The sequence below is a fragment of the Lynx rufus genome, unplaced genomic scaffold (genome assembly GCF_022079265.1).
Source record: "Lynx rufus isolate CCGP_SWC_20201006 ecotype Redwood Valley unplaced genomic scaffold, mLynRuf1.p SCAF_8, whole genome shotgun sequence".
In the NCBI taxonomy this organism is placed as follows: domain Eukaryota; kingdom Metazoa; phylum Chordata; class Mammalia; order Carnivora; family Felidae; genus Lynx; species Lynx rufus.
The window spans coordinates 73,982,989-74,009,030 of NW_025814896.1; the positions used below are offsets into that span (position 1 = coordinate 73,982,989).

A 26,042-nucleotide genomic window follows, 5' to 3' on the forward strand; every position below is an offset into this window, starting at 1 on the left:
ATGCATATGACCAAAGCTTCAGGACAGACACTTTCATACATTTGTATAATAATTATTATTTGTATCCTCTTTCTGGAGGGCAATTTTGCACCATGAACCAAAAGCCAAAATACTATAAACCAGCAATTTGGAAATAATCATGGATAAAAACAAAGATTTATATTCACTTTAGCATTGTTTATACTTGCAAAATCATGAGGAACTTGAATACTTAACTAGGGGAGATTAATTGTACATACTTAGAATACTATAGCCATTAAAACAATATAGAACATTTTTTAAATGAAAGATATTTCCCCATTTAGTGAAAGATTACAGAACAAAATGTACCATATGTCCCCCAACGCATACACAAACACACCACTAAAATAAAACACCAAAACAAAACCACTCCATGTGAAACAACAGTTTTACTCTTTAAGACACCTAATACAACAAATATGTATATATCTGTATATTTCTCTTATATATATATATCTGTATCTGTGTATATACAAATATAGTGTTGTGCTAAACCAAGATGTGAAAGAAATATCCAATGACTGCCTAAACGTTGGGTTTCAACTAAATTTAGAATGGAAAGCAAGGACCTTCCTCCCAAAAACAGGTCTCAAAATTGATTAACTCCACAGTTCCCTTCTGAGGTACTTTTTGGCTTTCACAGGAGTTAAGGGAGGCATTTATTTCACACAGCAAGATTCTTGCTCCTCTCTACCTGAATGTCAGTATGCACATATAACTGTACCCACATATTGGGTCACGTGGGTGGCTCAGTTGGTCAAGCGTCCAACTCCTAATCTTGGCTCAGGTCATGATCTCACAGTTTGTTGAGTTTGAGCCCCACGTTAGGCTCTGTGCTGACAGTGCAGAGCCTGCTTGGGATTCTCCCTCTCAAGAATAAATAAACATAAAAAAAACCTTAAAAACAAACAAATAAACATACCCACATACTTAGTTAACATTAAGCCTCCAAAGAAACTGAAAGTGGTTTATCAGAAGTAAAGACCAGGGGGCCAACAAGAACCTCTGCAAAGAAGTATGTTCCACAAGTGGGCCAAAAGCAGTTCGTCTTAAGATCTAATCAAATTGGATTTTAATGCTAGGAACACTTCTGTCCCCACACTACAGAAACTTCTCTCAAAGATCGCCTACAGCGTGTTAACTGCCAAATTCAAAAAGCATTAGTAACCAAGGACAGTGTTGCACATGTTCCTAAAATTCATTCAACAGGGTCTGCAACCATTTCTCAATCTTCATAGTAAACAGCTTTTCTGTAGTATTTAGCCATTCCAATTTCCAATTCTTTATCATTAAACCGGACGTTTCTCTGAGCTTCAGAGAAATTCTGTAGTCGTTTCAAATTTCAAGCTTTTCTAAAACTGAACTTGGCATCATTTGTGCCTATTTCCATGGACACTAAAAAGCACTGGCACTGCCAAGTCTCAACGCGACTGAATCTCATGTTGTCCTTTGAAAACCTCCCTCATTCTAGTCCTACAAATCTATGTCAGATGTCAAGTATTACTCGCTTGAGTTTCTCAAATCTGTCACTTCCTTTTCATTCCTATTTCAGGCCAAGTTCAGGCACTATTTGCTTTAAATCTGGGCACAAATACAGTCATCCTAACTTCTGCCTCTAAGTACTTGAATTTATCTTTTACAGCACCCCAAACCAGTCTTTCAAACCGGATAATCATTTTATCATTCTTAACTTTAAAACTTCCAAAAGCTCTTTATTTCCTTTATGATAAAATCCAAAAGCCAATGTCCTCTGCAATCTGGTCCAGGGTATCTTTTCATAAAGACAGAGAACTTCAAAACTGGAAGCCTAGAAATCATGCAAATGAGGAAACTGAATCAAGACCAAAAAGGCTAAGTGCCTTACTCTGGCCAAAATTAAATTACCAGACCAGAAACTTAAAAACCAAGATCAGTATTTCCTAAATTTGCCTGATTATAACATTACTTACACCAAGATGTTTAATATACAGATTGCCAGACCCTTCCCCTGTCAATTCTGATTCAGTAGGTCTGAGTACAATCACAGGACTCTGAATATTTAAGAAGCACTAGGTGATTCTCTCTCATCTTCAGGGAAGTTTGAGGAAACCTGACCTAAATCTTGCAAATCTTCTACATTCTTTGACTGTATCAATCTTACCTTTCAACTACTGTCTTATAAATACTGTTCTATCCAAAAAGCTCTACTCACTTTCACTTATACCTTGTTTAGAGGTTATATCACATTTTTCCACCCTACCCAACCCTCAAAACCTACTCATTCCTTCCTATTCTAACCTCTTCAAAATCTTAATCAATGCTTTCCATATAACCCCAATAATCAAGTACCCATATGGATCTCAGGTATTATGTAAGTATGGTGCTAAGAATAGAAAACTGAAGATTAAAAAACATATAGAAGAATATAAATTATTACTATTGGTCTTGGCCTGAAAGATAAAATGCCTTACTTTGCCTAATCGACAAAAACAACCAAACAACTTTTTAAAACACTGAAATCAAAGTATCTCTCATTTTTGTCACACTATTCTACTTCATCATCGTTATGAGGCCTGACTTGTATTTTAACCCTGGCACTTGAGGTAGGGAGGGGAACAGCAGAAAAAATATGGACCCAAGTATTTTTTTAAAATGTACCTAGAGTCTAGATTTGAGCCCAGATCATAAAATGAAAAACACTCATTTCCTCACATATGAGGAAAACTCATTCTATGGCAGATTCACCTCCTCACTGATTTCCATTTAAGTTGTAACCTATAATCTACAACATTAAAATTAGCTGCTGATAAATAATAAAATAGAACTTCACCAGTAAATCAGAAAGACAGGTACCAAGCAAAAAAACAAAAAAAAAACCAAAAACCAAAAACCAAAAAAAAAACAAAGACAAGCACTAAAATATTAAGCCATTCCATTTAACATACAACATGAGGCTCCCGGAGAGCTCTAAGAGTAAATATAATTTTATACTGAGTATCTAAAAATAATCAAAATAAATCTCTGGCATAATATGGGCTATACTGGATCTTAATTTCTCCTGTGTCAAAATGTCCCTAAATTCAGCAAGTAAATAACTTAAGATGTTATTAAATGGTCTAAGATGTAAATTATTAATACAGAACCTTCATATCTGCAGAGTAGGCCCTGATACAACTTTTTCCCTATTTTTAAGGCTTGTTTTATTGTACTGTTATCACTACTAACAATTTAATTATCAAAAACTAGTGTATCAATTCACCTTTCTTTTGTAATGCTAATGGTCAGAAAGATGAAATAAAAATCATTCTTTTCCTTAAATTCCCATATAAAGAAACCATAAAGGTAAAATTACAAAACTGTATAGTTTTCTATTCTTTAAATTATAACTAATAAAAATATTTCTAATGTCTGAGTGTGAACTCAATCTCAAACTCACCTTTTCCCCACCTTTCTTTATTGAACCAATTTTTAAAAGGATGTTATGAACATTACTGTAATTAGCCCCACATATTGCTTTTAGAAACATTATTACCAATCCTGCTAATAATTCTGCCATAAAAGGAAATAACATTTTTTAGAAACTATAAGACTTGAATATGGCCAGAAAAAAAATTGTGTTTAGTAAGGTCTATGTGGACTACTTAAAAATAGTTCTAATAATTGTTAACAATTTATTATGAGTGGTCAGATATATAGCCTACCACCTTCTCTTTTTTAAAAAAATGGGACATTTAACCCATTTTTAAATATTTTTAATATATTAAATATTTTTATTTTTAACAATATTTTTTAATAAAGTATTTTTAAAATATTCATTACAGTCAACATTTTATCACTTATGGGCTTAAATTCTTACACAATGACCCACTGAGACTTGAAAGGATCTGCTGGGCTTTCAAGGGGGAGGAAAGGGGATCAAGATCCCTGATTGGTTACTACAAGGACAAAGGTTAACAACTTAAATATAGACATGCATTTAAAACTACTGTGCATACATTTTAATGATTTCAAGATACATAAAAATATAATCTACTTAAAAAGTGAATGGTAATGACTTTAAAGGTTTAAACAGATATCCAAAGAAGAAACAAGCTTATTGCAAACGCAGTATTCTGCTACCTACAAATCTTGGATAGAATTTCAGCTACACCAAATCAGCTTAAAAAAAAAAAAAAAAATGTAGTCACAGAAAATGTCATTATGTAATGCAAAGATAGCTATGTACATTTATCACACCAAAGTGACCAACAAATGAAATATGTTAAAATTATATTGTTTACAATGTGCAAGATTAAAGAATAGAACCTAATCAAATACAGGGCTGTGAAGCCTAAATCAAATGCCAGTGAAACAGAACAGCATGACATTTCCTCATACACAACCAAATATAAAAACACATACCAAATAGCTGTTTTAATCCTTTACTCCTAAACCTTTCATAGGTTTCATTTTCAATCCAAAATGTGTCTAAAATTGCAAAGTTTATTCATAGAAACATATTACCGGTCACACGAGAAAAACTGAAAAGAAGATTAAAAAGCAGATATACCCTTATCCTTCCAATTTTTCTTCTGACAGTCCATCTCTTGTCACGATCTGCCCCCTCCAGATGCAATTATCAATTATGCATACCAACAGAAAAGCTGCAACTGCACAAATCTACCCTGTGAGACATGAAATATCCGTTTCCTCAACCGAAGTCTGCAGTCTCTGCTGCACAACTGCAGCAGGACTGAAGTCACCTGACGTCTTCTGGGTGTGGAACAGTCTGACGCAGTGCAATCTGTAACTAGGCTACTAATACTCAGGCACTACCGCCTTCTTCCTATGTGTTTATTGTTCTAGTCTTTTGCTTGTTGCTCATACCAAAGGGAGCTACTTTTGCAGGGGGAGGGGAGTGCTACCAAAGAAAGGAAAGGAAAGTTGTTCTTGTGACACAGTTAACCATTGATTATATGTGAAATGTACTTACAGCCATATGCAAGTTTTTTTCTTTTTGTACATGGGTGAATTATGCTGCTGGTTTTGTCTCATTTAAAACTCTAAAATCAATAGTTACCTAATAAGATAAAAATGGACTGATCCAAAGAAAAGTAATAGCTTAAATTTCAACCCTGGGAAATGCTGAATCTCTTCTTACTTTCTCCCGTTTATTAAGGCTTAGAGCATTCAGCATTTTGTATCCTTATGAGGGTATAAGTACAGAATCACAAAGTCAAATTATTAATGTTTACTCAGTGTATGCTACTTCAAAAGAAAAAAGGTTTTATTTTATCTCGGGAGTCTCATCTTTCTAATGTAATGTTCTTTAGTTTTTCTTCTTTTACAATTATGGAAATCCAGACTTAAGAATATACATTTATTCCTAATCATCACCTGCTACAACTCAATCTTTCAATAAATATCTATCAAACATTACTGCAGGTACTATTAATAGACCCAGCTTGAAGAGAAATATTCATGTGCTAATTATATCATTTGCCTTGGGAAAATGACCTAAGACCAAACCAGAATTGAACTGAAAAATACAAAAACAAATCTATACATAGAATTTCTGAAATTTTTGCTCAACTATATAAAACTGACATTCATTCCAGTGCAGAATATTATGTCTTTACAAATGTTCCACAACTGGCTGAACTGATTCAGTGTTTAACCAAGCAAAGGGCAATACATAATGAGAAATCAGCTAAAACATTTTAAAATGTGTAATATAATGAAGTATTATAAGATATATAGTCTATGTACTATACTTCTTAAGACTACATAGCTACACTGAAATTGGTATAATATTTTCTGGAACTTCCTGTAAAAAACTCTGCAAAATCCTTAGTATCAGAAGTGGCCTGGTCAATGACTCAGTTCTTTCACTATCTGCATTTCTAACTCCATACATAAAAAAAGCGAAGTAATTTTTAAAGAGAGTCTACTATTCTAAGCTTAAAAGTTAATACCTAACTTTAAATTTTATTCAATGGACCTATGCATAATGGAGTATTTGACAACTCTGTTGCTAAGTTATACTATGGATAAAAAAGTCTGGCTTCTCCAAAAAATAGTTTGAAATCTCAAACTATTCAGTAAGTATAAAATATTTCCATAATATTTATTTTCTAACAATGAATCCTTTGAAACTGAAGACATGTAAATACTTTTGCATTAGAATAAAGCACTCAAAAATAGTACCCAAACTGTTTTCAAGTCAGAGATTACTACACAAATAGGAGAGAGGGGGGAAAAAAGATTTCTTGAGACAAAGGTATTTACCATTTATACTTTTCACCTGCGCTGGTACTTGATTTGACTCAAGATATTTAATAACAGTCTCAGAGAGCAAGAATGTGTAATAATAACCATTTACCTACACATTAAATACACTTGGGGCACCTGGGTGGCTTAGTCAGTTAAGCATCTGACTTAGGCTCAGGCTGTGATCTCACGATTCCTGAGTGAATTCAAGCCCCACATCGGACTCTGCTGACAGCTAGCTCAGAGCCTGGAGCCTGTCTTCGGATTCTGTCTCCTCTCTCTGTCCCTCCCCTGCCCGCACTCTGTCTCTCTCTCACAAAAATAAATAAAACATTAAAAACAAACAAACAAACAAACATTAAATACACTTAAAAGCTCCCCTGGTAGATTAAAAGTCAAAACAGGAGCCTTAAAGTTTGATCTTATATAATGATATCTAATTCTTTAATTATTAAGATCTTTGCAATTGAAACTACTAAGTTTACAGGAAAAACTAACTCATGTAAATCAAGTGACATTTGCCCATTTCTTTCTTAAAAAGTTTTAAAAGGGTTCAGTTTGGTTAGCTAAGCAAAAAAAGTGATTAAATACACAATAAATAATACAAATCTGTTAAAAATATAAAACCATATGGGCTATGCTTATAGTGAGGATCAAATGAGTTAGTGTAAGCAAAAGGCCTTAGGACAGTGGCCTGACAAAAAGTAGGCCCTATATAAGCCTTAGACATTATTGTTATGCTACAAATAATAGTCAAACTAGTAGGGACAAGGTACATAAACCACATCTAAAAAAGCACATATATTAAGCCATTCAATTCTAGGGACTAACCCAAAACCTTTCCAAACAAGCGCAAGCACATGCGCACACACATGCACACACATACTTTGCTACACAGTTCTATTATACTCCAGCTCAGAAAAATTTTTATAGGGATAGTTTATAGGTCCAACATTAAATCCCAACATAACAGACAAATAAAGGACATAAATCTGTTAGAAACTTACCTTCATTTATTTTGTTTTCCTTCAAATATTTAATATTTCGTTTTTAAAAAATGAATACTTTCAAGGACAATTTTCAAACATAAGAGATACATCCCAACTTGTAAAACAGCACTTTGATTATTTGGGACAGAAACCTATTTTTTCTTAAAAGTAAAGGCTTTCAAAGGAGGGGGCCACAGAAGATTCCTTTATTTACAATGCAAGTAAAATAAAAGTGCAGTCTAATTTTAAGTCTTATAGCATATGCAGAGGAGTGGAAGGCATTTTCCTCTTTAAAACTCAAAATCAGCCTTACACAGAACTTTTGAAATAAATTGTTCAAAGTTCATATTTGGCAACTTCCCACTCCTCAATATCCACATCCCCAGTACTTCTTCCAAGCATGAGAAAAATAAATGAAAACCTGCCCAAGCATAATCCTAACTTCTTCCTAAAGGATATCATGCTCTAAAATTACCTAGATTTCTCTTCTCCTCATACCTCGAATAAAAACTCTCATTTTCTTAGTGTACTTAACCTCACCAGTAGGAGAATCATATGATTAAATCATTTCCTGCTAAAGAATAAAAATTCCTTTCTCTGTAACCTTTTAATGAATTGTGTGTGTGTGTGTGTGTGTGTGTGTGTGTGTGTGTGTGTGTGGCTTGCATCTGTAAGTGGCAAGATTTCAGACTCAAGACTGTATTTTGGAATAGGCAGCAATACCTAAGCAGTAAGTCCACTCCAGCCGGCTTTCCCAAGATATTCCTCCTTTTCCATTTCTTTCCTTCCTCTACTTCTCAATCCCAGAAAAAATCAAGTTTTTGTTTTTTTTTTCCCCACAATATTTAGAAATCAAGGGAAATAAATGAAAAAGAGGTAGTCATTTAGATTTAAAGTGTTACTAAGTTGGGGATTGCTAGTATACCATTCTTAATAGCTAAAATAAGTATTTCTACTTTCTATAAACAGAGAACAAGATTCTTTTTTTTTTTAATAAAGAAACAATTACGGTTACACAGGAGTTTCAAACTTATTTAAAAATTTAATAATTCTGAGCTATACAAAAATATGAAACTAACCATATGTCCCATTACTGAAAGGTATTAACCAATGTTGCTTAATACCATACGCAGTAACATAATGCCCTCTATGGACTAAATTATAGCACTTCAACATTAACTACTAAATTGAATCTTAAGACATGGCAAAATACTTTAGTCTAGAAAAATGAATGACAATACAACTTCAAATGGGAAAAAAAAGAGCATTTGAAAGTCTACAATTTCATGTAATTTGCTAAAAATGAATATGAAAGTCCACAGAGAAAGAAATTTAAAGTGATACTACTCAGAACTAAATAAATGCTGGCTTCATGTATTATAATCTAAAATAAATATACAAATTCCAAAAGATCCAAAGCATTTCTAAATTTGGAATTAAAAAATTAATAGTCACTAGGCTCTGGACAAATGTTTTAAAACTTTTCAGTTTTCACTAAAGTAAACAGGTTTAGGGGAATCTTAAAGGTCATTCCATAATGTTTAAAATAACATGATTCAAGCATTGTCTGATTCAACACAATGTGTCAAAATCCTTTTATAAAGTCATTTGTTAATGTAAACCAAATATCCACAACTCACTAAATTTCTCTGATCATCTGAATTTATTCCATATGGTCAATTACAGAACATTCCATAGACCTCACTTTCTATATACAACACTAGATGGCACCAACACCCATAGTACAGTAGTAGACTGTCTAATTTTCTAGGCATGCAATCCAACAAAAACTATGTTCTTAATTTTCTGGCTCTTTCTGCCTGACAATAGGGAACTAGAGATCAGAATATAACTTCAATAGAAAACAACTCCACCATCAAGAACACATGTGGAATAAAGGGATCTCTGAGCAGTATTCAAAATAAATTTTAAATAGGTAAGAATCAAGTATAAAAATAAAACCATACATACATACATACATACATAATTTTCCTCTGTGAAAACTGAAAATGTCCACTAAAATATAAAATAAAATAAAAATTGTTTGGAAAACTGTAACATAACAGGAGTTTGCATCCATTGTACAAAGAGCTCTCATAAAATCAGAAAAAAGATGAACATCTAAATTTAAAAATGGGCAAAGGGTATGAACAGGCAATTCACAAAAGACATAAAAATAGCCAATAAACACATGAAACATGTTTACTTTTACTAACAATCAAAGATCAAAACTTCAAGATACCACTTCAACCTATTAAACTGGTAAAGGTTTTTCTTTTTTTAAGTGCCAAATTCAGAATGTCTGGAAGGATATCTAAGAAGTAAGTCCTCGCACAGGACTCCGAAGGAGTACAAGGTAGCTTGCTGAGACAGGAAGAAGACTTAGTGTCATAGGGCTCTTTGAATTTTGTATAATATGGAAGTATTACCTATCCAAAAATAAATAAATAGTATCAACTGTAGGTGGTAATGGAGAAATGGATGTTTTCTTACTCTTTTGGGGGGGAAAAATTAGTACCATTTTTCTGACAGCCAAGTTTTGTCAAAACTCTTAAAAATGGTCATACCCATTTACCTAGGGTTTATTTCTAGTAATTTATGAAAAATAGTAATTCAGATATGTAAAATATTTAAATATAGGTTAACAGCAGCCTTATTTATAGGTTAAAAAGTTGGAAACCACCTAAGAATCCAACAATAGCAAACTAGTTAAATTATATACAATACTAATGAAATGTAAGCATTAAAAAATCATGCAACAGCAGAATAAGGACATGGAAATGTCAGCATTATATAAGATACTGCTGATTTTTTAAAGCTATAAACAATGTGTAGACTATGATCCCTATTTGTTAAAACACATTTTTTTTACTCCATTCATAAAGTATCTATATGCATTGAAAATAGACAAGAAGAATATATTCTAAAATACTAACAATTACTATATCTGGGCAATATGATTACAAATTTTTTTCATCTCAATAGTTTTCTCTACTTCTCAAATTTGTACAATGAGCATGCATTACTACAGAATGTTTCATGTATCATTGATCTGACTTTACTGATAGCAGGTCCTTCAGACAAATTCTAACTACTAAGCTCAAACAGATTAAAACATTTGCTTAAGGTATACAGCTATAATCCATAATAAAGCCAGGATTAGAACTCAGGTCTGTTAAGATGCCCAAAATGAAGTCCTTCAACCACACTACTGTCACCTAACTTTTATAGTACATATTTCATAATTATTTTCAATCTGTACTGGGCTCATAGTGAGCACTAAATAAATCCTCATTAATTTGATATTTGTTTAAGTCACATTTGTTGAAGTAAATATAATTGATTCTTTTATTAGCAACAGCACATTTCTAATTTAGCTATATTTACTAACAGATTCCCAGCTAAAGGTATTCTACTCAATTTGTTAGATTAAGCGTGTTAATTTTTCAGGGTACTTAAATTTCTTCTTAAAAAAATTTCTTTTAATGTTTATTTATTTTTGAGATAGAGGCAGACTGCAAGCAGGGGAGGGGCAGAGAGAGAGGGAGACACAGAATCCAAAGCAGGCTCCAGGCCCTGAGCTGTCAGCACAGAGCCCTATGCGGGGCTTGAGCCCACAAACTGTGAGATCACAACCTGAGTCGCTGGAAGTCAGACGCTTAACAAACTGAGCCACCCTGGTGCCCCTAAATTTCTTACTTTTATCAGATTAACTGCTCAGTGTCAGAATCAAAGTCCAACTAATAATTATCAAAGTATCCTAAATATGCTTACTAAAAATATATTTAAACCAAAATACCAAACCTTAATATCTGTAAAACTTTACTGAGAAATTGCAAAGGCTATAAATTCCTAAATTAATAATAAAAATGTTAAGTTATAAACACTATCTAAAGAAAGCTCTTATTCATGAACACATTTAAGAAGCATATATAAATCTGCAAACGATAATTTTTAATTCTTTACCTAGATAAAAGAGCCCCTTTTAAATGAGTCCTTTATTATGGCAATACTTTATTATGGCAATACTACGTAGATATCACATACTTTAAATAAAATGAAAAAACAATCACGTTGTTGGTGGTTTACACTTCACTCACCGGAAGTTCTAGCAGGTCAGCAAAACAATCTATACTCTAATTATGAACTAAAAATACTCTGTGCATCATTGGCAAACCAACAAACCAACAAACATAGTAAACAATCAATGTCTTTGAAGCGAAGATGTCAGTGGTTTGGATGAGAGACATTAGCACCTTTCCTTACCAACAGCCTACCAACAATAAAGATAGCAGCTGTTCACAACAGGGTTATTCAGTCTCTACATGGAAGCAAAACTGTTACCTTCATTTTGATATCCCTACATATGGAAAATCATGTGAGAAAAATGTACATGGTAACCTAACTTTCTTGACTTTTAAAACCTGTCTTAACATTGGTTACAACACAACATGTATGTAATAAAAGCACAGCACCTCAATTGCTTCAAAATTTAGCATAATAAATGCTCATTCCAAAATGGAAAACGACTGAGAAGGGGAGAAATCCCTTCTAGGTTGGAATCCGTTATTCACCTGTTGGGAAAAAGATTTTCCTTGTGGAATGATCTTCCTTTTGGAATTAAGTTAAGATTACTTAAGAAAGTATAATTATAGCCCAATGTCTGGAATAGAGATGTTCAAAAGTATTGTGCTTACTATATAATTTGCTATGTAACTTCGAGAATAAGACTAAGTCCCACACAGTGGTGCTGTCATTCATAAAATGGTTCCTTCTTTCTCATCATAGAGACTATGTCAAAGTGCTTGATGTTTAGAAGATTTCCCATAAATGGCAGCTCCCTTTTCCAGATAAAATGAGAAAAATTCAGCTTTTCTCAGTCTTTGAAAATTCTCAAGTTAAAAACCTCCTAAATAGAAAGAAAACTTAAAACTGAAAGAAAACTGAAACAAATTGATCTAACTATATTTCAAATGAGAATTATAACCACACTGAAGGCTGGGGAAGAGAGAAGGAAGGGGGAGAAAGGAGGGGTAACTAATCCAAGTAACTTGTACTTGACTATATACATTCAATCTTGGGCAGGATTGGGGTGTAGATTTGCAAAATAACTTTGAATTATTTTATTGTGTTTACTATAACGATATTAGAAAACATTCTAAAACTATCTTAGAAATATTAAACGATCAAGTAAATGAGTAAATGTGTTAGCTGCCAGGGTTCTCACTACAGAAGGAACATACAAATATGAAAGGAGAGAAGAAAGAAACAATCTTCTGGAAATAGACTCTCAACTAAAAAGAATCAGGGATCCTTCAAGAAATGATTGATTTCAGGGCTGCGGTAGAACAGACATAGATGAGCCTATATTTTGTTAGGCTAGAAAGTCAGAAGAGCTTCTCTCTCCATCCCAAAAAGGATAGCTGCACATCCTTGGGCCAACCTGAACAGGGCCCTTCTAAATCTGCGACAATTTATAAACAAAACAATTAATGAATTATAATTCAGTAATGAATTATAAACCATTAGGGGGAAAAGAGAAACTTTTAAATCCATATTGGTAATTAACTAACTAATCAAATCACAGAAAAGCAGAATGCTAACAGTAGCAGAATGCCATGGAATGACTGAGAAATGTGAAGGGAGTGTTGGAATTGAAAAATTATCATTTTGCAACCTTAATGGTAAACAGTGACACTAAATCTAGGAGGGAATTTTGATGGGGAGCAGGGTATCTGTAGTCTTGAAATGTCACCCCTCCGACTGCTTATTAGTTCCAAGGGAAGAAGAAAGCAACTATACAGTAAGGAAATGAGGGCCACCTTAACCAGATGATAGAAATTAACCGCATCAATGAGGGACTTAATGAATAGTGGGTACCGGGGCGCCTGGGTGGCGCAGTCGGTTAAGCGTCCGACTTCAGCCAGGTCACGATCTCGCGGTCCGTGAGTTCGAGCCCCGCGTCAGGCTCTGGGCTGATGGCTCGGAGCCTGGAGCCTGTTTCCGATTCTGTGTCTCCCTCTCTCTCTGCCCCTCCCCCGTTCATGCTCTGTCTCTCTCTGTCCCAAAATAAATTAAAAAAAAAAAAAAATAGTGGGTACCTTCAGATATGATACCATGAGAAGGGCAAGGGGTACTACACATCTTCATTTTGGCCATGAATCCAAAACCCCAATCGAATCTCTGACAAACAGCAGACAAATGTAAAATAAGAACATTCTATTAAAAAGGGAGATTGGGGGGGGGGGGGAGGGCGCCTGGGTGGCTCAGTCAGTTGAGCGTCGTCTTCGGCTCAGGTCATGATCTCACTGTGAGTTCGAGCCCCGCGTCAAGTTCTGTGCTGCCAGAGAGCTCTATGCAGCCTGGAGCCTGCTTCAGATTCTGTGTCTCCCTCTCTCTCTGCCCCTCCTCTGCTCATGCCCTGTCTCTCTCTGTCTCTCAATAATAAATAAACGTTAAAAAAAAAAAAAATGGAGATGGGGAAGAGCCTACACTTAAAAAATGTTAATGTAAGGGATAAAAACTGGAAATGTAACAGACAAAAGCAGCCAAAAGCAACATGACAACTAAAAGCAAAATTTGGCCCTAGACTGGATCTTGTAGTAGATGACACTTATACAGGACACATTAGGTCACAGACACACTGGAATACAGATAGATTAGAAAAAGTACTTTCTCAATGTAAATTTATGAAGTTAATAGCTGTACTGAGGTTATATAAGAACATGCCCTTTTTGAAGAACTTAAGGATAAAACAATGTATATAACTTACTGTCAAATGGTTCAGGAAAAACACCTATCAACTCCCTCTGCTCTCTTCTTTATATTCAACTTAGATGCCACAGTCCATCACATCAAACTACTCTTACTATTTATTAATCCTCAATTCCTTTGATTCACTCTCCTTCCACTGGGCCGTCTAGCAAAACAGAAGCTTGAATCAATATAAGCATTTGCCCTCCCTGAACCTATACCCAGGATGTTGGGCAAAGTTAGAGAAAAGTCACTCTACCATACAGACTTGTATGGACTCAACCTCCAACCCTGACTGGACTCTTAATACAATGCCTCTCTCTCCCTAGTCAGACCTCCTCCATCCAAGCATGTTCTAGTTCATTCTCAGCAAATGACCTAACATACTGCTTTAAATAAACATAAACCACCATACACTCCCTCAACTTCCAGCCACAAAACGAGCAGTATCAACACCCACAGTTTCCCTTCCATTCACTACAATATCTTCCAAAACTGTTCCTCTTCTATATGCCAATTCCTCCACCTGAATTCTGGATCTCATCCTACCCCATCCCCTCCTGACTTTCTACTACCACCTTTAGACTTTCATTGCCATCTTTAAAAAAACAAAAAGGTTCTTCCTCAAGTCTATCCTCTACCTCATTCATGCCATCACTTTCTCCATGATCTCAAATTTCTCAAAAATTAGCATTCAGCATCCATTTGCTCAAGTGTCATTCCCTCAGCACCCCTAGCCCTGCCCATTTACTCTACCTGCCATTGTCATGCCAACACCTTCCCTACTTTTTAACAAGTTCTCAATCCTTATCTTAACCAAGCTCTATTGCATTTGATAATGCTGTCCAATCCTTCCACCTTTAAAGCTTCTCTTTTTCTTGGCTCTCCCTAGTCAGTATCTGTGGTTTTAATTACTATCTCTGAGCCCATGATAAACAAACACATATAGCCAAGGTCTCTCAAAAGCTTTATATGTACAACATCCATCACTTCTTGGATACCTCATAGGCACTTTAATAGCAAAATATTCAAAGCTGAATTTTTCATCTTCTCTCCTTAAACCCACTTTATTCTCTCATGTTCTCTAACTCAGTTTCTCATACCGCCATACGTGTACTTGAAAACACATGGAACCCAGGGTTCCTGGAGTTATCTCTAACTTCTCCCCTTATCCTTCATGTCCATATCCAATCAAACATCAGGTCCTATGTCTCCATGCTCATCCCACTGCCTTATTTATCATCTCCTCTTTCTTAAATTATAGCAACAATCTCTAACCTCGTCTCTCTGCCACTAGTACTGCCCATCTCCAACATATAAGTATACTCAAGAAATAGGGAGTAATCACTACACATTTTCATAGAAAACACAACTAAATTAGAATGCTAAATAAAAAACAGGTGCAAATCACTTTACACAAAACAAGTGTGTAAGAATATAGCATCAAAAGAAAAAAAATGACAATCCCTACTTTTCAGAAGAATTCATAACAGCATACCTCAATTTACACTTTTCAACAAAATACTCAATATGCGTGACTTTATACCTATTACTGGAAAATACACCAGTATATTGAAATATTGGAGACTTGTTACAGAAATGTTCCTTCATAAAAATTTAAAATCAAGTAATTTCTAGGCAAACAACAGTAAATGCATCTGGAAATATTTTGTTTTAGTATCTCCTAATCTCCATGCTATGAGGAAATACTGAAGGAAAAGAAAAGAAAGACATGAAGCCAATTCTAATAAAATTTTCTAGTTCCATGGTGCAATATAAAAAGGAGCAATAAATAATTGTGTGGAAAAAGTTATGAGCAAGGACGAACAGTGAGTGCAAAAAAAACAAAAAAAAAACACTGAACTTCTGAAACAGTAGTAAAGAATTCTTATCAATGTGATATATTAGATACTAAGAATGTAATATACCACACAAAATGTAGTGGAATATTCCGTAAGTCAAAAGCTAGCAAGAAAGTACAAAACAATGTATGGACTGATTACCTGAAGTTTTACTCAGCTCTGCTGAAAATAAAGCAGATGGTGATCTGTTCTCTTGTTCTGTATCAGAAGGGGTTTTTTTCTCAGCTTCTTTCACAAGAACTTTGGGTTTCACTATACTGCCTATTTCGGTTTGAGTGGCCAAAGCAGAAACATCTGGAGGCAGTAAGGGCACCTTCAAAATATCAGACCTATCTTTGGAGAGTTCATCTGGGACATGGACTTTATCTTCATCTTTAGGTTGTACATTCTTGAAAGAAAGGTCATGGGGTAACTCTGAGCAAGGTAATGACCCAGCTTCATCCTGGACATTAGCGATCTCACTTTTGTGGGATACTTCTAGGTCAGGGGTTAATTTAGGAGGAGAATCAGTTTTAGAACTGACAAATGTAGGGAACTCATCTATAATCTCAATTGGAGATGAATCTGAGAATGTTTCACTCTCTCTTATTTTTGCTTCCTTAGCAATAAATAAGCCATCATCTGAATAAACTGCAGCACTGAGCTCCTTCATCTGCAAAGGAATTTTCTCCTTTTGGGTCAGTGTTGAAACTTCATTGGGTAAGAAGGTAGTGTCTAAACTGGGCTGAAAAGATTCCAAATAGGGCTTTCTCCCCTCAGGTGGTAGTGAAGCACTGAGTTTTTCCTTATGTTCAGGTTCTATCACTGACTGGGATGAAGTCTCAATCAGATTTTCTCTCACAAGTATCACAGCTTCATCCTGTTTTTGTGGAACTTCAGGTATTGAATCATCACTAAATAAGTCAACTGGTTCAGAATCAGGTGAGGAATCTTCAACTAACTCAGAATGATCAGGCACTGGCTGTGCAACTTTTGCTATTTCTGAGTAATCAGAGAAATCTGAAGTTGGTTCAGTAGGGAGCTTCGTTTCTTTAATTAAATCACATGCAATAGATATATAAGGAGCTTCTGTTTCTTGAACAGCTACCTTAATACTTTCAGGCTCTTTAATTTCTTCCTTTATTCCTGATACATTTTTTAGTGATACATTCATGGCCTCTTCATACGGTGGGGGATTTTCAAGCTCAGGTTTTATGCTTTCGTAATTAACTAAAGAAGGAGCTTCTAATTGTGAAGAAGTGGGCTGCACTGCAGAAGCACCAGCACTAGGAACTACAGAATTTAATGGTGCTTCCATAACAATATCAGGCAAAACTGGTGACGGAGTAGCTTCAGATTCTTCAAAGGATGGGCAAAGCTGTGCCACAGGGTAGAGGGACTCCTGCATAGCTTCTGATGTTTGAACCAAGTCCATTTTTGTTTCAAAAGCGATCTTCGTGCCTGTAGCTTCATTCAATTCACTTTCACATGCTTCCTGTACTAAATCTGGGGTTAGACCTTCAGCCATGTTTGCCACTGCTTCCTCAGTCACCTTTGACAAATTATCTGTTGTGACATAATCGGTCTCAGAATCCTGTGTTGCTACAAGGAAAGGATTTGATGCTTCGGTACTAACATTCTTCTCTGTTACAATTTGGGCCTTTTTTTCTTCTATCTTTTTTTCATCTGTCTTATTTTCTGAAGTATGATCTGCCAACAAAGGAAAAATGTTTGTTGAAAGGTTTTCAGCTGCTGTCGGGTTAAAGGGAGCACATGTGATATATGCTCCTGAACCATCTTTTACAGCTTCTGGTGTACTGGGAAAAGAAATATCATCATTACTGCTTTCACTATCTTTTTCACGATTTGTTGGTTCAGGGCTATCAGCAAAACATTTCTTATCCACTTTACTCTCCAACTTGCTCTCTATATTAACTTCAGCAGCCAACACATCACTATCTTGCTTGCTTGTATCTCTCACGTCCCATACTCGTTCAAATGGCTTGAAGTCTGCGTATTCTTCCCTCATAGGAGCTTCTGCTGCAATTCCCTTTTCGTTAAAACTATCCTTTGTTTTTTCTGGAAGCATAACTTTGTCCTCTTCTTTAACTGATTCAGTAAGGGCTACAGGTAACTCTTGTTGATTTCGAAGGATATTATCACTAACTAAATCCTCTTTTTCATCCTTATTCTCTTCCCTAGGATTTGCTATTATGGCAGACTCTGCTTTTGGAGAGCCACCGAATGATACTCTCATTTCTGAGTATTCCAATTGTGAAAACTCTGTTAAATCTCTGTCTATAAATGGATTTTTTGCCTTCTCTGTGAACTCTTTAGAAGCTTCTGCTGATGTTTCTTGAAGCGTTCCTTCAGTGGGTAATACTGCTGATAAATTACCAAGATATTCATGTTCTTTAAAAGAAGCAGCTGAGAGGGGAGACAGAGAAGGAAGAGAAGCAGCAGTTTCAAGCAGGACAGATGGAAAATCCTCTTGACCAGTGGAAACAGTGTTACCTGGCTGCTCCTTCAAGTCCATAATTTTTTCTGTGACCATGGACAGAAAGGAAAGTTAGAGAATGCCAGCGTTCTCAGAGTTAATGCAAGTTTTATGACAGATTCAAAATACTATTAGTAAAGAGTTACTGTTAACTAAACTTAAATGTAAATAACAATAAATAATAATCAAGTAGTCTTGAATCATTACGGAAAGAATTAAAGCTATTGTCAAAACGTGCATGGCTACAGAGGCAATTGCATGCTATGAAAAGACATAAATCAAGTCTAAGAAAAAAACCTCAAGTATAATCAGTTGAGAAAAGCTACTTCTAACTAGAAGAGGACAAGAGAATTGAGAAGAGGGTGTGGCAGTATAGAAAAAGCACTGAATAATTAAATGCGATAGAGTGGCATTCATTTCTATGAAAGCCTTTCAGCCATAAGCAAGTAAACTGTATTTGGAGAAAAGGACTAATCAATATACAAATGTAAATCAAGGGTCCAAGAATTCCTTACATATAACCAATTATTAATCATGTTCTGCCCATTTGTCTCTTGGACATAGCATATAAAATGCAAATTTCAACTTTTTCAATAGACAAACATTCTTGGAACCATGCTAAATTTTAGTAACTGAATCCACTCTGTACAGAGTTAATAAAACTAAAGAGTCAAAGTTAGAATACACAGAAGATAAAAGGCTAGCAGAAAGAACTTGCCTGCAGAGGAGTGTATCACAGGCTCAGATGCAGCAGGAAGAGCAAAAAGTGTCTCATCTGAAAAACAAATAGAATATAACCTCAGCAGAAATAAAGACAGAGTTTGAAGGAGACTAAAGATAAGAGGAGCAAGCAAGGGTTCAGTTTGTAATAAGTTAACACAAAACTTTTATAAAGAAAAAGCCAAGATGGAAAGGAAAAAGTAGTACCATTAATTTGGATTAAATTATCATTATATATTTATATTATAAAGATGATTAAATCATATCCACAGAACCTATCGTTTTTCAAGAGGCAATAACATGTTTATGTTAAAGAATTTCATAAACCAAAGTAACCTTAAGATATTATTCTCAGTTAACATGACATCCAAAGCTTTTATTCACATTTTCAGATAGGTAACTTATTTGCCCTAGTCAAGCCTAAAATTAAAAAGATGCATGAGTAAAATTAATAATTACTTTTGCTTAATCCTTTTTTATTGGCATATGTTCAGTTCAGAAGAACACTTTCAGAGAATCATGCTTATTTTCTTATATTCCAGGTTGTCTACCTAATTTAAAGAAAACATTCTAATAGTCACTGTGCACTATTCCTTGAGGATATTAGTCCTATGCGCCACTGTCCAAATTGCAAAGAAAATACTAATTATCATTAGGAAGATAATTATTATCATCAGTCTTGTTTTGTTTAAAATTAACACTGAGGGATACTTGTTATACCAAGTTCTTTGCATGCAGGAATTCATTTTACTCCTTATAACTCTTTGTTATAAGTGGGGTTAAGATCCCCCATTTAACAGATAAAAAAAACAAAATGAAACAAAAAACACAACTGACTGACAGAGGAGTAACTCACTCCATCTATAACTAAGTAAGACTCAGGGCAATGCAACTCCAGAGCTCATTTTCTTAGCCACTATATGCTATATGTTACGGACTTAATTTTTTTTGTGTCCTCCTCCCCAAAGTTCATATGTTGAAGCCTTAACCTCCAGTGTGATAGCATTTGGAAATGCGGCCATGCAGAGAGGTCATTAGGATTACATGAGGTCATGAGGGTGGGGCCATGGCTGATACGGTTAGTGCCCTTATAAGAGACACCAGAGCTTGTTCATGCCTGTGTGACAACAGCTCCTCCACTTCCCCCTTCCTCCTCTTCTTCTCTAAGCAACATAAAGAAGCCATGTGAGCACACAGTGAGAGGACAGCCACCTATAAGCCAAGAAAAGAGGCCTCAGAATGAAACCTACATTGCCCATATCTTGATCTTAGACTTTCCAACCTCCAGAGCTGTGAGGAATTAATTTCTGTTGTTTAAGCCACACAGTCTGTGGTACTCTGATGTGGCAGCCTGAGACGACTAATGCAGTACCTATTGGTATATTAAGCTTACACAGCATCACTTTATACCTGCAGCTGGGAGATCTTGAGCTAAAGGTCTTCTGTGGTTTATACTAGAGAAAGGCCTCTAGCAAAAAACAATTTGAGATAGCCTGAAGAATGGCAGGAAGGTATTCCTTTAGTGGAGAGAACCTAAAAAATTTGGATATTTGTATCTGGAAGGACAAACTAGGCAAGGTTGATCAACAACGAAACAGAGATGTGACTATCATTAACGTGGACATACCTTCTAAGGATATTCCCCTTGAAGAATAAGAGAGTTAAATTCACAATGCCGTATAAATTTTAGATAAATCCATACTGGACATGACGTCATATCTAAAGGATTCTTAGATAGGGTGACGAAGGGAAAATTCATTATACGTGTTTTTTAAAAAGTCTCCTATAACCTAGAACAATAGGTTAGATGGGCAACTCATCCAAACCAGTAAGACATACCACCTTATGAGATTTTATAAAACATACACATATAGACACTTTTTTTTTCTTTATGTTTATTTATTTTTGAGAGAGAGCAGGAATGGGGGAGGGGCAAAGAGCGAGGGAAACACAGAACCCAAAGCAGGCTCCAGTTTCTGAGATGTCAGCACAGAGCCCAAAGTGGGGCTCAACCCCACAAGCAGTGAGATGGTGACCTGAGCCAAAGTCGGAAGCTCAACCAACTGAGCCACCCAGGCGCCCCTGTGTGCACCTTTCTTAAAGATGACTTGCTATGTGATCTTATTTGTTACATAGTTTCTCATTTGTAAAATAAAGGAATTTGAAAATTCCTTTCAGCTAAAATAATGAATTATAATCTTGTATAAAACTGAGACTTGGGGATCAAAGAGCAAAACCAAATAATTACATAGCTACTACATCTAAATAAAAGGTAGCAAATCCTTAACAAAATGGCAGTCTTCTTCACTGAGTTAATATAACTGAAAGCCACAAATGCAGGTCAGTCTTCTTGGAAAGTGAATTCAAAACATGTTACTGATTACTGTTAAAATTAGAGGGAAAACAAACTACAACTAAAATTTTGTGCCAAAAACTTAAAGTATTTTTTAAATGTATCCTTATTCCTATCTAATACCAGAACCTCTCTTATAGTAAAAACTATATTCCTGGCTCTTGACCAATTGAGAAAGTTTATAAACTGGTATTTCAAATATTCACTAAATTTTGAAAAAAAGAAAAACTGTACATTGAGATTCAATCCAAAATTAATCATGAAACAAGTACTGCATTTCTAAAAGCAGTTAGCAAAAAAAAAAAATTTTCAGAAAAGATCACTATCATTTGGCCCTCAAGAAGAAGGACAGTTGTTCTGACTTCTCCTGAAGCAATCATGGATCATGGGATCAAACTGCCTGGGTTCAAATCCCAGATTCATCACTTAAAACTGTGCGACCCTGAGAAAAGTTATTACTTATCCCCTCTGTGCCTCCTTTCCTCATTGGTAAAATAAGAATAATAGTACCTCCCTCAAAATGTTGTGCAGGAGGAAGAGGAGAACAATAAGAAACAGCTTGCCCTAAGTCTCAGGGCTAGGAGGCCAGAAAGCCAGTATGCAAACATGTCTAACTCTTAAGTTATGTGCTTTATCTTTGGAGGGATGAGTTTATAATATAATTGCAACTGGTGTGAAGTCTTCTTTCATAATCAGCCCCTCAAGTTTGATCTCCTGAAATATGATAAATTGTCATCCAGGAAATACCCTATAGTTATCTGAAATATTTGGTTATTTTCTTCTACTTCACAATACAATTAACATTTAGAGAGACGGTAATGCCGGCCAGGCATTTTTTTCAGATGCTCTTTCAATACTCAAAACCACCCTATGAAGTAGGTACTACTGTTATCCTCATTTCAGAGATGAGAAAACAGGCCTAAGAGTTTAGATAACTTCCCCAGAGTTACAAAACTGAAAAATGATGTATCTGAGACCTGAATCCAGAGTATACAGGTCCATGCTCTTTTCTTTAACTACCCTGCAGTACTTTCTTCCTGGACTTAAGTTTAAAAATTTTTATAAACTAAATTAAGGATGTTAAAGAAAAATTTTGATTGACAACACTTACATATCATAAGCTACCAAATTTTTAAGACTAAAATGCCTACTAATTACTTTCTTCTTTTGAAAAAATTACTAATTTTAGGTTAGTCTTCCTTTTTCTATAAAAGACCCTAACTTTCACAAGTGAATAAACTGCTTTATAATATGGGACACTGTATTAAAAGTATAATATTCTGAATTACTGAGACATGTTATGTACATACTTATATTACTGGTCTTACAAAAATGGTAAACAAGTCCCCCTCTTTCTATGATCTTTGTCTATGACTATGTCAAATTCTAACTGTTGGATGAAATTGAAACTTTATTCATCAACTTTATTTGTGCTATTTTGAAGAAACAGAAAAAATAACACTAAGGACTTAATTATACATACACTAAGTAAAAACACAGTGGCATATTTAAATGAACAAAAACAAGTTTTCACTAAATAATACACAAAAGGGAAGCCAGAACTTTTCTATTAAGTCTCTCTACTCTGCCATCAAATTAATATTTCTAACAGGACAGTTCTATTTATTCTCTTGCTCAAAACATTTAAAAGCTCCCAGTTATCTGCTGAATTATACCTGAAACTCTCAGATAAGGTCCTGTACCTTACGGTCCTCACTTAACTATCTAAACTTATTTCAACAATTTCTCACATGCCATCTATGTTAATCAAACCTAAATAATTCTTCCCAACCAAACCCACGCCTCCACCTCCTGCATATCTGAATGCTGACATCCACTAAAACACAAATTTACCATATTCAGCTTTACTTTCTTTTTAAAACTTATCCTTATTTCTGTTCATTTTCTATAACATTTCCAGTTATCTAAGCTCAGAGAATGAAGTAACTTATTCAGTCACATAGCTAGTTAATGACAAAGCTAGAAAATTATAATTAAACTGTGACTACAAACAGATATACATTTATTTCCTTATTACCCTCAGTAAAAAGAACAGAATCACTATACTTACGACAGTATGAAAGATGAATACCATTCATAAAACTTTTTCCAAATGAGCTATTCCTCTTTGTTAGCCCTGATGCTAGATTCATTTCCTTACCTAAGCTTAAATCTAGAGTGTAAATTTAGACTAAAGCTTCAGGGCTATATGCTTTGAATACTAATTATTTCCATCACACAAGGATCAGTTTCAACATTAAAGTTCACGAAAGAGATTTATTTTTTAAGTCACTTTTTTAAAAAGTAAAAGGTGGGTGCCTGGGTGGTTCAGTTGGTTGAGCGTCCAACTCTTGATTTTCAGCTCAAGTCATGATCCCAGGGTCATGGGATAGAGCCCAATGGCTCTGTGCTGAGTATGGGGCCTACTTACGATTCTCTCTCCCTCTGCCCCTCTCTGCCACTCACACTCTCTAAAATAAAAATTTTTTAATTTAAAAACTTTTTTTTGAATATTAAAAAGTAAAAGTGGTATGTCAGTTTTGAATTTATTACTGGTCAATTCAAAATATGCTATCACGATCTCACCAATGTTCACATACTCTTATACTAAATATTTTCTTTGACATGTTCATTTCAAAACCAGTTTTTCAGCCAAAAGTATAACTGGTCAGTCAATAAAAATCATAAGTAATTTATAAAGCACAGGAAATAAACTTCATTTTAAAGTCACAGAAAAAAACTTTTGCTAGGAGAATAATTATATCAGACTAACTTGTCTCATATAAACAACTATAAAACTGGGCAAAATATATGAAGCAACTGTCATGAGACACTGGATAACATGAAGCACATGAACATGAAGGGTATAATTCCTGAGAAGAGGAAAGCATGCCAGATGATGCCCTGGCTTTCTACTTGAAGGCACTCTGTCTACAGCACATGGAAAAGGAGCCCAAGAATACTAACACTCCGGCCAAGTTGAGTTAACAGCTAAGCTGTCTGGAATTTGTGGGGCAAGGTAACATACAAAGGAAAACTTCACAGAAAAGGAGCTCCAGAAATCTGGATAGAGATTCCTTTTAAATCTCTGGTTGAACTATGAAACACATATACAGCACAAGACCTACCAAGGCCAAGCAGAGAATCTATGAAAGAGTTGTGAACTAAACGTATATTCTGGAGGTCAGACTCTGTACTGGAAGACACAATCGAAAGTTTTTGATAAGCCAGAGTGGAGAGATCTTGCTGAACACCCCAAGTATAAAAATGTGACCTGAGGAAAGGCACATCTTAAGAGGAGGATTACTTTAACCCTGAACTAAAGGTTACTTGGTCTAGACTTAGACCACGAGTTAGCAAAATATGGCTCGTGGGCCAAAGTTATATTGGAAGACAGCCATGTCCATTTGTGTGATGTATCCTCTATGGCTACTTTGGCATTACAAGGGCAAACTTAAGTATTTAGGAAAGAACCTACATGATGCACAAGCTTAAAATATTTACTGCTTTACCCTTAAAAAAAAAAAAAAAAAAGCCAAGCCCTGCTCTAAACCCTAACTTTAAAATCAAAGTTTGAAAAGGTCAAGATGATTTGCCAGCAAACTGACTTCCAGAACAACACTAACACCAAATCCATGGCAACCAGTGTAGAATAAAATATTATTGGACATGAAAAGAAAATATGAGCATAAGTAAGAGAAACAGCCAATATAAACAAAGAAATAATGTAAACATTGTGTTCATAAGCACTAAAATGAAAATTACAATAGCTATTAAAATATTCCTACGTAGATACAGTAAAAGATGGACATAACAAGTGAATGGAGAGAGACTCCTGGAAGAGAAATATAGAAGAGAGAACCAAATGAAAATCCTAGGATTGAAAATTATATTAAGTGAAAGAAAAACCCCCTAGATGGACTTAAAGCAGACTGGGCAGTGGAGAAGAAAAGGTCAATAAGCTTAAAGAAAGATCAACAGAACTATCCCAACTGAAGCACAGCATGGAAAAAAAAAGAAAGGAGGAGTCTCAGTGACCTGCAAGACAATCAAGCAGTTAAATTATATGTAATTGGAGTCCCTAAAGAAGGCAAAAGTGACTGAAGCAGAGGAAGGGAGGGAGGGAGGAACAAAGGGAAAGATATAAATGGCCTAAAATTTGACAACTGTGATGGAAAATACCAAATCCACAGATCCAAAAGGCTCAGTGAACCCTGGGTAGAATAAACCAGAAAGAAATACATTGTAGAGATCAAACTGTTGAAAACTAAAGATATAGAAAATCTTAAAAACAAAGGAAATAGGCAGAGAAACAGCAATAAGAATGACCTCAGCTGCCACTGGAAACAATGGAATACGGAAGATAATATCTTTATATGATGACACATCTACCAACCTAGAATTACATACAATCATTATTCACTGACTGCTATTTGTCAGATTGTGTACTAAACTGATATTCCCCAGATCAATACTTAGCAGTGGTCATGTGCAGAGCAGCCCAACATTCCAGTCATCTAAAACACGTTCCCAGGTAACGTCAAACAAGGTAACCGTATGCCTTCCTGTTTCAGCTCTCATATTACAAATATGTGTGCTTTCTGCAGTTTATTTAGTGTCATACACTAAATTTTTGTGAT

At 35.1% G+C, this 26,042-nt stretch overlaps 1 protein-coding gene across 3 annotated transcripts in view; it reads right to left on the bottom strand.

Annotated features, from left to right (window-relative positions):
• Positions 1–26,042, bottom strand: part of RTN4 (reticulon 4) — a 72,883-nt gene that overhangs the window by 30,598 nt on the left and 16,243 nt on the right. Inside the window, exons 2-3 of one of the 3 annotated variants that reach the window (XM_047068063.1) lie at positions 19,048–19,104; positions 15,995–18,376 (exon numbers count right to left, since the gene is read on the bottom strand). The exons of 1 other annotated variant lie outside the window; for it this stretch is intronic. In XM_047068063.1, coding sequence (XP_046924019.1) covers positions 15,995–18,376; positions 19,048–19,104 — 2,439 coding nt within the window. Of the gene's footprint in view, positions 1–4,549; positions 4,611–15,994; positions 18,377–19,047; positions 19,105–26,042 lie in introns of those variants that run through there. One more of the 3 variants, XM_047068062.1, reaches the window with a different exon arrangement.